Below are 13887 nucleotides of genomic sequence, written 5' to 3'. Positions count from 1 at the left end.
CACGTGGCTGGGAGCGCTTCCGCCTTCAATGCGGCCTCCCGCCCGCAGCCAATGAAAGCTAGAAGGGCGGGTTTTGTTTTTTTTTTCACCAATGGCAGCGCGGAGAGATTGGGCGCTGCCTTCCTTCGGACCAATGGGAGCAGGGGAAAAAAAAAAAAAAAAAAAGGTGGGTTCGCCCCGCCTCTCCCCGCGCCAATGAGGCCGGGCCGGGTGCGGGAGGCGTAGCCGAGGGAAGATGGCGGAGGAGGAGAAGCTGCCTGCGGGCTGGGAGAAGCGCATGAGCCGCAGCTCCGGTACGGGTCAACGAGTACCGGGAGCGACAAGGGGGCTGGGTGGTGCCTGCTCCCGGGGCGATGCGGTGGGCTTCTCGGGGCGTCGAGGGCCCGGCTTTTAGGCCCAGGCTGGGGGACGGCCCGGTGGGCCCGAGCTGGGCCTCGGTGGGGTCTGAAGGGGGCCGTCAGCGGTGCCCGGGGCTTGGGGGAGGTTGGATGTGGAGAATTGGGCTTGGGGTGGGCCTGAGAGCCAGGGTGGGGGTCTGCGGGGTGCCTGGCTCCGGGGCTGCCGTGCCCGAGGGGCGTCGTGCCCCCCCTCCCTTTTTTTTTGGGGGGGTGGTGGGCGAAGCAGTCTCTGGGACCGTGGTCTGCCAGGGGAGGGATGCCTGGGTCGTGCGGATATATTGGGGAGAGGGGTTTCTCTCCGTCTGGGGTAACCGGTGGAGAGAAGCGGGGCAGGGTGGCAGAGCCGAGGGGATTTTCTTTATAAAAGGCCGGGTTAGAGTGCGGCAGGACGCTTTGTCCTCGGTGGGGCTGCGGTGGGTCGGGGAGGGGAAGTTGTGGGTCAGGACGATGCTTTGTGCAGGTTTTCGTCCTTCGAGGTGCGAGCTTTCTGCGCTTAGCGGGTCAAAAGCAGTTCCTAGGAGGTTGTGTTCTTTAGTTCGGCTGCTTGTTTGAGGTGGAGGCGATGAGAGAAAAGAGGTGCCCGTGTGAGCTTTTCCTTGCCAGAACTACCGCAGTTGAAGCATCCTGGAGGGAAGGAGCTTCGTGGCTGTCTGGAGTTAGCAGATCTGGGCTGTTGGTTGGGATTGCAACTGGGAAGCTGGGCCCTTTGCTACCAGGTTGTAGCTTCCCGCTGCGCAGCTCTTCTGTTGCAATCCCTCACCTTGGTTTGCTTGGCTTTTTTTCTTGAGTCTAGTCTGCTCTTAGCTTCATTGGAGAGCTTTGGGAGGAATGGTTCGGTAGAAGAAAACAGAAATCATCTCAGTCGATGGTGTGAGTTATTGCAGGTAAACACACGTGTGGCTCTGAGCGCTGGAAGGCCTTTAACAGCAGAATTACCTGACTAATGCTGAATGTGTTGAGAGATGACCTCACAGGAGCTTTGTTTTCTGCTGCCTGGGGAAACAACGGATATCTTGTGCAGGAAGGTCTTATTTTCTGGTAGAAAAAAAGGTGATTTTCGGCAGGAAAAGTCTGTGCAATGCAAAGATGCGATCTCTGCTGACGGTAATTCACCACGTTTGCTACGGGGTGTGCTTAACGGAGAGACTTTACGCTACTTCACCCTTGTAAACAGGGCTAGAGTGAAACACAGTCTTATCCCCAGGCCAGAAACCTGGCACTATCAGCCATCCCGGCAGTGGCAGGGTGTTGCCTGGGGGTGTTTGTGGTTCTGACTGTGTCAGTGGGTGTTTTGTCACTGATCTGTGGGAGCGTCGTGAATTGGAAAGGCAGCTGGAGCCTGCTTCTGCGTGGGGCTGTTGCTTTGACTAAAGGCGCTTCCCGACGGAAACTCTTGCGTAGGAAATGATGTGGAGTTGTAAAGTCTTGTTTCGTACCTCATGGGGCTGAGCTGATCACGTGGACATGGCCGAGCATTCACAGAAATCCAGTCTTCTGTGCCTACGGCGTCAAGAAGCTGATTCCTGGGGTCAGAAACTGATTCCTGGGGTCAAGAAGCTGATTCTTGGGGTCTGCCAGGAGCTTTTTTAACTCCAGCCCCCTCTCTCTGTCCGCAGGCCGTGTGTATTACTTCAACCACATCACAAATGCCAGCCAGTGGGAGCGGCCCAGCGGCAGCGGGAAGAACGGCCAAGGGGAGCCTAGCAAAGTGCGATGTTCACATCTCTTGGTGAAACACAACCAGTCCAGAAGACCCTCATCGTGGAGGCAGGAAAAGATCACGCGGACCAAAGATGAGGCACTGGAGCTTATAAATGGCAAGTAAATGCAGGAGGGAGAGAGAGAATATGATACTGTTGAAGGGGAAAAGTCATTTTAAGGCTAGAATTGGACCCCGAGATGAGTGGTTCAGTGTGTCGTGAAGTTGCTAAAGCAAAGTTTTTTAAGCCAAGTGTTTTGAACATGGACTTTTCCTGTGGCCCAGCCACTCGGAGAAACAGTTTTGCTGTACGATTAAATGATGTAAAGATAGGCCCCAGCCCATGTGTCTTCCCCTTTGTGTTTTTTTTTTTTGTAATGTTATTTCAGAGGTTTGTTTGTATTTTCTTTGTAAATGTGTATTTTTATATTAAAAATAAAATTATTTAAAGCTAAACCAAATGTTCTTTAAACATTTCTTTTTATTAAATGTCACTTGACTCCTTGCCCTAATAGCAACTTAGAGTAAGTTCTCATTAACCTCTGCTTGAAATCAAGTTGCTAGTAGGAGGCAATCGACCTTGCATGAGGCTGTGTGGATGACCTGATCTGCTTGGGTTTTTCCCCAAAATGTTCTGGCTTGAGATCAGGTCTAGAAGCGAGGGCGCTGGGTGTCTTCCGTGATAGGTGGTGTTGATCTTTGCAGCCTAGATTTTTCCTTGCAGCATTGGCAGTGGAATTTAATTGATGTCATGTTTCTTCAGCATCAAGGTTTTTGATCTTATGGAAACAAGTTCAAAGTCCAGCTGTTACTACTGGCTTTTACTTCTCAGGATAAAGAATTTGAAGGCTTGGGGTGAGCTTTTACTGAGTTTTACTTCTCAGGATAAAGAATTTGGGGGCTTGGGGTGAGGTTTAAATCAGTCCCACTGATTAATTGATGAAACTGAGACCGTGCTCTTTAGTGGGCAGCTTTGTTTTTTCTGGCGGTGAGGTTGCAAAGGCTAGCTGACGCACTGCGAGCTGTGAGCGCGCAGATATGTACTGCAATACTGGGCCTGTGTTATCTTTTATGGCTTCAGCAATGAAGGAGGGAAGATAGGGAGGGTGTTTTGACTATTGCCTCGGTCCTAACCAGCAATAAATCTAAGGACTTTCTTGTTTGGAAGGCCTGGGAGGGGAGATTTTTTTTGCTAAATAACTTGAAGCACCAAGGCGGTGACCAGCAGGTGGTATCTGCTCACCACCTTTTGGAAGGGGAGGTTAAATTAACTGGCACAGATGGGAGTTTTTTTAGGGAATTGTCTCCTTCAGGTTAGGGTGGCTGAGAAAGTGTGACTGGAGGTGATAAAGCGGGATGCATGCCGAGTGTGGAGATCTGTGCCAAGGGAGTTGAGACTGTTGCAAAGATAGATTGAAATATTTCAGCCAAGCTGCAAATTCTCTCTCTGTCTCTCTCCTTTTTTATTTTTTTCTTTTTAAAAAGAATAAAACTATTCTAGAGCCATCTCTTGGAGTGACATTCATCAAAAGGCCAGCGCAGAGCTTTCTGCAGATCAGAGGTTAAATGACGCATGATGCTGGCGTGTTTTAAGCAGGCATTGATGAACTTGGATCTTTGTAAGGGGGAATCACTTACATTTTAGAAGGGAAAGTTGTCTTTTTATCTCTAAAGAGGTATTTCAGGAGCTTGTAACCAGGTAGACTTTTTGATACATAGATGTTCTGTAAACTGATTATCTTTAGAAGCTGGAATAATGTTATTTGGACTCAACAATTGTCATCATTCATTGTTTGGGTGCTTTTCTTTGAGATACCGCAGTTCTTTGCTACCTGGTAAGGTGAGGGAAAGAAACAGCTTAAACATTCCTTGGCTCGAAAGAATGAGATTAAGCTTGACAGCTTCAGAGTCTTCTTGCTGTCAGATAACTCCTTCATTTCATAATCTCTCTGTGGTGTCTGAAGAGGAAAGAGTCGTGATTAAGACTTGACTTCATGTAAATACCCGGCTTGTGTTCTTGGTAAAGGCTATTAGGGAAGTAATTCCTGACATGAAAATACCATTGTCAAGAAAAAAACAATCCAACCACCTTTCTGTCCACATTTGTCCCCGATAAACACTATTCCTGGGAAGGTCATAGGAAACATCAGCTTAGGATTAATTATTTTGTGGTAGCTTCTTGAAAATGACTGTAAGTTGAGTTTCTAGAACAGCTGAAACTTACTGGGAGGATGCACAGCTTAGCTCCGCTACGGCTCCTGACAGCCAGGCATCAATGAACTTCTCTGAACAGATGTACTGTACCTGCTGAATGTAATTATAGCGTAGAATTGTCTAAGTAGGTCTCTAGGGAGGAATTTGTTTGACAGGCACAGTACCACACATTTTCATGTTTTGTTTGGAGATCGGTTATGTCTGAGAGATCTCCCTCCAAACCTAGCTCTGGTGTTAATGCTTTATGCAATAAAAATCCGAGAAAGAAATTTCATTTGGGAGTTCTTTGTTCCCACAGGAGAGGGGACGATACTAAAGATAAATGTTTTTGGTAGGTGAACTTGACTGATGTCAAATATTCCATTTGACGGCTTTTCTCTGATAATAAGGGAGGAGATTGGAGAGAGCTGGAGGGGTGCGTCGTCTGTGGATGATTTTTAATCCATTAAGAAAGTTGCAATGGAGGATTAAATGTAGGTTAGCTCTCCCGTTGTGTTACAGCAGGAGTTGGAGGACTTGGCTCACCAGGTGCTTTTCTGATAGGTGATAACATCACAGGGAATGTGGGATGAGAAAGAAATTTCAAATTTGAGCCTGACCCTGGTATTAAAGGTAGCAAAACCTCTTGGTCCCCTCTGCAAGCTTTACCAAGTGCTGTTTAAGGAGCAGTTAGGGTTCTGGCTGAAATTGCTGTGAAGGTTATTCCAGACCATCTCTGCTCTGATGTGTAGAAACCCAGTTTCCAGCTAAATACTGCTTATGATCAGTTTCTGTCCGGTGTTTCTTGCATTAGTGTTGCTTAATTACTTAATTAAATTTAATTTCTTCCTGATGTTGACCTCTCAGTGGATTCAGAGAGCCCTGCTCTTTACCAGCCTGTTTTCACACACTGAGCCAACCAGGCTTTTAGTTTCTGGTAATGTAGGTCATCCCTTCTGCTGCTTCTACTCTTAGCCCTCCTTTGCACTTCAGTTTCGATTAATCTTTCTTGAGCGTGGGTTCATCGTGGTATGCAATATTCTAGATTAGCTCTTGGCTGTGCCTTCTACTGTGGCATTTACTACTGCCCTTCTCCCTGCTGAGGATACCATGACTTCAGTGCTGTGTTCCTCACTTTTAAAGTCATATTGCCTGTATTGCAGTTGCTTGTAATTCGGCATTTACAGCCTCCTCTTTCTGACCAAGCTCTCTGCGTATAGCAGATGATTTTTTGTTGTTGCATTTGTAAATGCGTGAGTTTGCTTGGTGGTGTTGGATCTTGCTTGGTCATTCAGGTCATGTTGAATATTCTGATCCTCCTTTCTGCTGACAGTGCTTACCCACCCTCCAGCTTGTTATTTGCATGTTTTGTTAGCTTACCCCTGTTCCTTGTTGCAGAATCAGCTAGGATTCATCCCAAAGTTCAGACCCTGAAAGTTTCTCTTCCCCAATAACTCCCCATTTCAGCACAATCCATTGCCATTCTTCATCCTGCTCTTTTGGCACCAATCTCCCATTATTCAATTTCACTTATGCCTGGAGATTTTTAGGGGTAGTTTATTAAAACCTGGACAGTACCTAATCTGCATAATTTGTTCTAAATGGCTGAGATCATTTGGGGAAAAGGCTCATTAATCCCACTTCACAGAGCCAAAGTTTAGACACGAGGTGCAGGTGTCTTGTTCTGGTAGAGGTGGCTTGAAACGGCTACCTTAGCTTTAAAAAAGCCTTAGGCTTTATCCAGGACAACCCTCATCTAGTTGACAGGCAGATTTTGCTCTCAGGCTGGTCACTGGCATAAAATTAGGAGGTTTTAATAAGTAAATTCTGTTTCGGCATGTAGTTGACTGGTTTGCTCTGCACGCTTATGAAACTCTTCAGCACTAGCAACCTGGTGATGTGACCAGGGCAGACAGCTTAAGGATCAGAGTGTTTACATTTATATCCTAATTTGGATGCTTTATTCCTTTAACATCACCATATATCTTAAAGCTGTAATTCCTGGCATTTCTGGTTGTGGTGTGTGATGGGTACTTGCTGGGGATTGGCAGCTATATGCAATTAGATACGTATTTATGGTGGTGCAAACATGGATTTTTAGGATAAACTCTGTTTTGTCAGCAAGTAGACTGTTTATGCTCAAGCAGCATAGTTTAACAGGATGAACGAGTATCAGTTTCTTTCCTAAAATGTATGAATGCTGTGAACTGTCTTCCACCCAGATAAATAATCCTTTTTCTCTTTTTAATGCAGGATAAGTAGCTGCTGTCTTAAGTTTTGTAGAGTTTCAGACTTTCATGTTAGACTTTCTCTACCTGTACGTGTGCACTCTATGCAGCAGGTAGGATAAATATGTATAATCTCACTTAAGTAACAAGTGCTGGTGTTTTCTGTTAAAACAGTTTATGCGCTTTAGGAATAAAAGATAACTTTCTATGGCTTTTGAATTATAATCAGGACACCTGTTGAAAAAAAAATAAATTCCAGAACAAGAGGTAATCAATCTCCTATTCCCTTTTTTTTTTTTTTTTTCTGGTAGCTTTTCCTCCTGGCCTGTCCAGCTGGAAAAGCAAACCTAGCTCTCCTGAACACCTTGCTGAATTGCAAAGATTTAGACTGGTGGCAGTTGATTTAAAGAGATGACTGATTTGGGGAGGAAAAATGGGATGTAGGGTAGAAGACTAATCTGAAGACTTAAAATCCCTTCATTTTGGTCTTGCTGGCATTAAATTGCAATAAAAGTATTCATTAAAAAATTGATAACCTGCTTTTTCAGTTGCTGCTGGATGTGTCATCTCCTACGAGGCCATTCGCCATTCTCTCATCAAGGAATATTTTCTTACCTGCCCCCAGCCCTCTCAGATATTTCCTCAGGTGTATGAAAGTATATAGGATTAAAGTGAGCTTGCAAATACTTATTTCCTCATCCTTTTGCATCATAAACCGCCCTCTTACTTTTGTGAGAGCATCCCTCCAAATAATAAAGCCTAGCTCTTGAATTACGTGTATGACTCTTTTTCAGGTAGGGATCTTGCACTGCTTGCGGCTGGAATAAACTATTTTCAGCCCAATTTATTTTTTTTTAGAGGTTTATCTAGCGAAGTGCAGGCTCCTTATACATGCAGGCTACAGGGCTTAAATGGGAGTGACCTGAAATAGGAAGTTTGGTTATCGAAACCAGGAGACTTAATAGCTTTGAGGGGAAACAACATTTCTTTTCTCTTGTTTTTTTTCTGTTAAAGAAAATCAGTTGCTTCTTGGTATTTCTTTTTGAAGGCGGAAGACTGCTTAGTTCTAAAATGGAAGACAGTCAGGCTTTGCCAATTCCTTCAAAAGCTGATGGGAGGTTTCTGGAAAGAAGGATTTAAAAATTAAACAAATCTCTAGTGAGAAATAAGTTTAGCTGGATTTCACCTGGTATGGAGAGTTGCTTCGGGTTGGAAGCCGCAGCACCGGTTTGGGGCTGTTCCTCTGCACTCTGGGGCACACGTAGTTGAATTCCTCTGGGAGACGCTCCGTTGCTTGAAATACAGGGATGAATGACTTTTGCAGTGTAATTTAGTCTTAATTTATCACTTGTGGTCCAAAGTGCAGAAGGCAAGCCCCTCTGGCAGGAGCGGGCTGCTTTGGGAAGGTGGAGGGTTAACTGGCAGCCAGACCTACAGCAGATATGGCTGCTGGTCGCAGGCTTTGAGTCCAGCTTACACGGCTGTCCTCGTCCAAAAACATTTCTTGCAACTGGTACTAAATTGCATTTTGGTAGGGGGGTGACTGCAGGTCAGACCGGTGATGGCTTGGGGTTTTAATTAGTGGTTATGCTCCTTTTAATGAAAGAGCTGAAGCTGGTTGAATTGCATGAAGCTGTGTAGGATTTTCCTTTTGTCTTAAGAATCCATGAAAAGCTGCCTCACGCGGTGTTAAGGGATGTGTCAGTGGCACTTGTGCTTTGCTCATCTCCGAGAGCAGTCAGTATCTGTAATTAGGGGCTCCACAGTCGTGTTATCAAGCTGTTGACTGGAAAATATGATCCATCTCCTAGGTTTTCTTGTTATGAGCTAGCGGGGGGGGGGGGTTCTGCTGGGCCAGAAAGATTCAGAACAGTGAGGCAGAGCTCTCGGGTAAGGCTACGAATATTTCTTAACTGACCTTTTAAAAAGCTGTCTTGACAAATAATTCACTCCTCAGGGATTCTTCGTGCTTGGTCTTCTACCGAGGTGAGCTCTGCTGAAATCAAAAGCTCATCTATTTTCAAGCCCAATAATAAATTCCTGTGCTTCCGGGGTAGTAGGAGGCGGAATCAACTTTTTTATTTAATAGAAGCTTAAATAGAAATGGACCACAGTGCAAAGATGGAAACGTGCTTGGAAAAAAAAAACCCCAAACTGAGACGAGTGCTTTTGGGGTGTTAAGAAAGTTTAGTTCTGGCTCTGTCGTCATTCAGGAGGTTTGAAAGCCTCACTTGGTGCGTGTGGTGTGTGTATGTGGCTGTTTGTGCCCTTCTTGCTGAGGGATGTAAACCTTAAGGTCGGGTTTGGGTTTGGTTTTCTTTTTCCATTTTTCCTTCCCCTGACTGAATTATTCCCTCTACTTACAGGCTACATCCAGAAGATAAAATCAGGAGAAGAGGATTTTGAATCTCTCGCTTCCCAGTTTAGCGACTGCAGCTCGGCAAAAGCGGGAGGCGATCTGGGTGCATTTGGAAGAGGTAAGCTGAGCTCAGCCTGGCAACGTGAATGCCAGATCAAGATGACAGGGTTGATGCTGATCTTCTTGGCAGGGGGTTGGGTTTAATAATGCACCCTGCTGCTGGGGGAATGAACATGAAAATGGATTTATATGCTAGGTGGCCTGCTGTGCAGGAAATGTAGTTTGATGCCTAGAAGTTAAACCAATTAGGAATGCAACCGTGATATTATTCTAGGCAGAGAGGAGATGATGTACAAACGCCCTTCACGAAATTGGCTTTTCCCTCTGGAAAAGGATTTTCCAGCTACACTGAATGGAAATCCAGTTGCACAGCGTAATGAGCCATGAATGAGGAAGAAGTGGATAAGTCTTGTTAACGGCACACCAGATAAATGATTTGGCATTCTAATCTTCAATGAGAAAGCTATTAACAAATTGTGGAAATAAGAACAATTCACAGCCCGCTGAAATAATGTTGCTGGTGAGAGATTTTTGTTACAGGATTATTGATCAGTGCAGTGAGGGAGCGACAACAAAAAGCTCGTGGATGCTTCCTCATTAATGAGATTTGCTGGTGTGGGAGGAAGAATCTTTGGGATGGGAAAGCGTAACATTGAAACCTCTTTTGCTTTATCTTACGAGTGCTTTTTGCAGTAATTTCCACTAGGAGGAAAATATAAAGCAATGATGTCATGAGTACAGCTACAACATTCAAAGAACAAACCAAGATCTTTTTATAGTGAGGGTGTCCATGCATATTTTATTTGAAGAAGGTCAAGAAAGGTTCTTGCCAGGGAGAGAGAATGCTATATTTACTGTTATAATCCGTGTTCCAAAGTCACAGGGACTTGCAGCAATCCCCGAGGAAGATCTGTAGTAAGAGCTGCCCATGTCTGAAATGGCGAGCAGCAGTCCAGCGTGTCATTTTAATGGAAGTGTTTTTCCTAAGCTCACGCTCGGGGTTCGTGGACTGAAGCATCAGAAGCTCGTCTCGGGCTTGTGCCCTGCAGCAAGTATACAGATTTTGCAGGAGGTTTTGCACAGCTGCCTCGCCATGCCAGGCTCTTACCCCACTTAGGATGTCCTGGGAATATTTAAAATGCTAGTGGGCTCGCTGCTGCTGCAGACGCAACCATGGAAGGGGCCCCTGAGTCACGCTTTCAGTCCCTGTTAGCTGAAGGCCACCCGGCTTTGGCAGGTGAAACTGTATTCAGGAATGTAGTTTGGCTGGTTGTTTTTTTCCCTGCCACTAAAATACTGGGTTTAATCACTGTTCCTTTTTAGGGTGCAGTGTTGCTACAGTTCAGCAACAGTTGCTTCCTCAAACAGATCCTTTGAGACAGGACTGAACAGTGATACTTTATAGATTCGTATATAATGAAGCATTAATCCTAGGGTGCTGCGTCTGCTCGTCTGGGTTCAGTGGGAACCCAGCTCATTGTGCTCTTTGGAGATGTACGGAAAGAGATTTTTTTCTTTCTGTCTGCACCAAAATATAAAGAAATGTTGCAAGACCCAGTTTCCACTAGATGGCATTGGAACCATGCATGGTGGCCAAACCCTTGAGCTGTCACTCCACCCCCCTCTCTGCCTCTTTTTTTTTTTTTTTTTTTTTTTTCTTTTTCTTTTTTACTGGGCTGAAAATGTAATTTGCTAGAACTTGGAGCAGTGGTTACTTCGGAGGTGAAGTTATTAAAACATTTCAATTTGTATTCCTGAAACCCTTCAAATAAGTCATGTTTCTGCTCAAGGAAGACCACTGTGGTGTAGCGAGGAGGCTGTTACCTCATCTGAAGTAAAGATTTCAGGTCCTAGTGGAAAATAACCAAAAAATTCAGGTGACAAGGCAGGTTTGCCTGACAGTGAATGACACTGGCTTTGTGATTGGAGCTTGTGAGCCAGGCAAGCTGCTTGCCTCTCCTAGCAATTAATCTAAATGTGGAAATGAGAGAAACGAAACTCTGGAAAGCCATATGCATCAGGTCACTTCAGTAATAAAACACGTTTTTTGGAAGGGGAAAATACCAAGCTGAAGCTATTACTAATCCTGAAAGGGAGGAATTGAGCATCTTGTGTAGCATCTAACTGCCTTGCTAGAGGAAGGGGGGTATGGATAGATGGAGGTCCTGAAATGAAACATAAATTCTGAAGATGCTGCTGGGCTAGAAGCGATGCATCTGCAATGTGTGGTCTTTCAAGGGATTGGGAAGGTTTAGTTTGCAAAGAGATTAGTATATCGCTGCAATGTGTGCTGATGATCCAGCTGTCAGGCTGCCTAGAAGCTTTCTGCAGACCTCTGCTAATGTGCTGCAGAGTCCAAAGCTACAGCACTGCCTTGAAGCTTGGAGACAAGGGTCATAAACTTACAGGAGATTTATGTTGCATTTTTGGCAAGATGCTGGTCGGTACATCTCCTCAGGCATATCGAGGCGAGCTTTGCAAGCGTGGTCAGTGCAAAGAGCAGAGAGTAAGGGTTTCCTCTGTGCCTGGGGGACTGTCACCTCCTGGTCTTCCCTCGCGGTCATCTTGTCCTTCCACTGAAGCTTTTGCTGAGAGTCCCCCAGTGAGACTTTGACCTGTTGGTAACAGTAAAACCTCATTATTTCAGCTGGGGTGGACAGTCTCTCTGCTCTGACTTCTGTCACGGGAAACTGGGCAAAAATACTGTCCCCCTTGAACCCCCCCTGTAGCACGCTGGTGTCTCTCCTCTTGGCTTGAATTACTCTGGCTGAGCCCTTGTGCTGCTTTTTCCTTTTCCGCCCTTGCAGAGCTGCAGTAGTTGCGCTCGTGAATCCCTGTGCGGGGTCCTTCCTCTGGGCACCTCTGCCTTTCCTGAGCCTGGATTACTAAACCTCCTGAAACTCAGCAACTTGGAGACCAGAGCCTTAAGAGCAGTTCTTATCTAGGTCATGACATTATCCACGTGTGCCTTGTAAATTATTTAGTGCAGCTTGTAATACACACCACATGCATTCCCCCTGTGTACCTGGAGGGCACATGAGACTGGAAGACGAACATCCACTTGTGCCAGTGAGTCTGCAGAACAGATTTCCTCTGCCTTTTGGGTCCACAGCTCTGAGTATCTTTCCTTGCTGCAGTCAGTCATGTCTGTAGGATCTGAACAAACCCCTGTTTAAAAAAGAAAATGTCTGTGTACGTGCATGTGTGAATGAGTTGTTTTGAATCATCTTCTGGGAGCAGATGAAAACAAACACCCCCTGCAAGTTATTAATTGGTGACTTTGTTGTTTGCCTGGAAGCTGCCTTCATTTGAGGCTTCTTGCTTGCTCAGAAAGATCTTCCATTCGCTGCTGAGCTTAATTGAACTTTCTGGTGTCTGCTCTCTGCAGGTCAGATGCAGAAACCTTTTGAAGATGCCTCATTTGCGCTGAGAGCTGGCGAGATGAGCGGACCAGTTTTCACAGAATCAGGGATCCACATCATCCTACGCACAGAGTGAAGTGCCTTGGTGACATGTAGAAAGGAAAGGGCGAGGGGAAGAAAGGAAAAAAAAACAAAACCTACTCCAACCCTGCACTCTCCCAAATGAACTTCATATCCAGTTTAAAAAAAAAAAAAAAAAAAAAGCTCATTTCATATCTCAATATCTTCTGTGGCACCTGACACAATGTTTTTCACCTGCAGAGATGCATGGTTAGCCAAGGGTGAGAACGCAATCAAAATAAGACAGTAGCATCTTTCATAAGCAGAGAGAATGTTAAAAACAACATTTCTGGCATGCCACAGCTGCTTGAGTTATATTGACATGTCTCCTAAGCTGAGGAACTGTCAATGCTAAAGGTCACACTTCAGTGCTTCCCACATCCACCCTGTTAGAGACACAGAGTATTTAATGCAGCGCAGCACTGATGATGGCGAAGCTGACTTGTGAACTCTGGTGCTATGACGGAATGAACTCCCCAACCCTCTGCATGTTCGTTTAAACACATTTTAACCTGAATGAACGGTATTTGCTCTGCAGTCCAGTCCGTTGGTTTGTAGAACTGATTTACTAAAGCCATTCATAAATTGACCGTAAGATACCAAACGATGAGCCGGCTTAGCATGGGGCACCCCTCCCTCGGTGTCCGTCCGTAGCTTCCCTTAATGCAGCTGTCTCGGCGAGGATCGTCCCTCTGTCCCGTCACGCAGTGGCACCGGGAGCTCTCTCTGCTCCTGCCATTGCTTTGACTCTAAAACTTGAAGATGCCTTTTGGTTCTGATTACAAACGAGAGAGGCTAACGGCCAGTAGTTCCCACTGCAGGAAGATCAGTAGCCAGCCTGAGCTGTGTAGCGGTACGTAGGATGCTGTGTGCTTCCCATTCCAGCCTGGAGTCACTCCATTATTTAGACACGACAGTGCCATTCTGTAGGGCGGACTGTATTGTGGATTTTCAGTTTTAGCTAGAAGGCTGGTTTTTTTTCTCAAGCTCCTCTCGATCCACTTGTGGTTTAAACACTGTAAGTCATTGTTTTCCAGTTACACTGCATTGCTTATGTTTAGCGAAATAAAAACGAAAAAAAAAAAAAATAAAAAAATCCCAGCTTTGGTCCAATGCAAACCAGCTGTATAGTTCCAGTTCTCTTAAGCAGAAAATAAAGCCCTCTCCAATTAAACATTTCAAGAGCTCTGGTATTGATTATTTCTCCTCCTTTGCCTGTAGAGATCTTGTTGCTTCTATTAGAACAAACAAAAACCTCTGCAGTATGTGCTGAGTTGGCTCTTGCTGTTGTTTTTTTTTTAAATCCTGAAATGGAAACGTGGCTTGTGTGGTATTAAGAAAAACTTCTCCAAATTTGTCTTAAGCTATAAGCTAATATTCTTTATTTTCTTCTGGCACTGGGTTCTCCTGCTTTGCGTTGAGTCGCAATTTCATAAGAATTGTTTAAATCCTGGTATGAGGTGTTACT

At 45.2% G+C, this 13887-nt stretch overlaps 1 protein-coding gene across 1 annotated transcript; it reads left to right on the top strand.

The window, feature by feature from the left end:
- Nucleotides 1-193: 193 nt before the first annotated feature.
- PIN1 (peptidylprolyl cis/trans isomerase, NIMA-interacting 1) lies at nt 194-13601 on the top strand. The gene is made up of 4 exons (XM_049811210.1): nt 194-293; nt 2015-2215; nt 8885-8995; nt 12326-13601. The coding sequence occupies exons 1-4, from the start codon at nt 236-238 to the stop codon at nt 12433-12435; spliced, it is 480 nt and encodes a 159-aa protein (XP_049667167.1). The 5' UTR covers nt 194-235; the 3' UTR covers nt 12436-13601.
- Nucleotides 13602-13887: the final 286 nt, after the last annotated feature.

The sequence above is a fragment of the Accipiter gentilis genome, chromosome 9 (genome assembly GCF_929443795.1).
Source record: "Accipiter gentilis chromosome 9, bAccGen1.1, whole genome shotgun sequence".
NCBI classification, from domain to species: Eukaryota; Metazoa; Chordata; class Aves; order Accipitriformes; family Accipitridae; genus Astur; species Astur gentilis.
The sequence above is the reverse complement of the archived record's forward strand: the minus strand, read 5'-3'. Positions and strand labels throughout refer to the sequence as shown.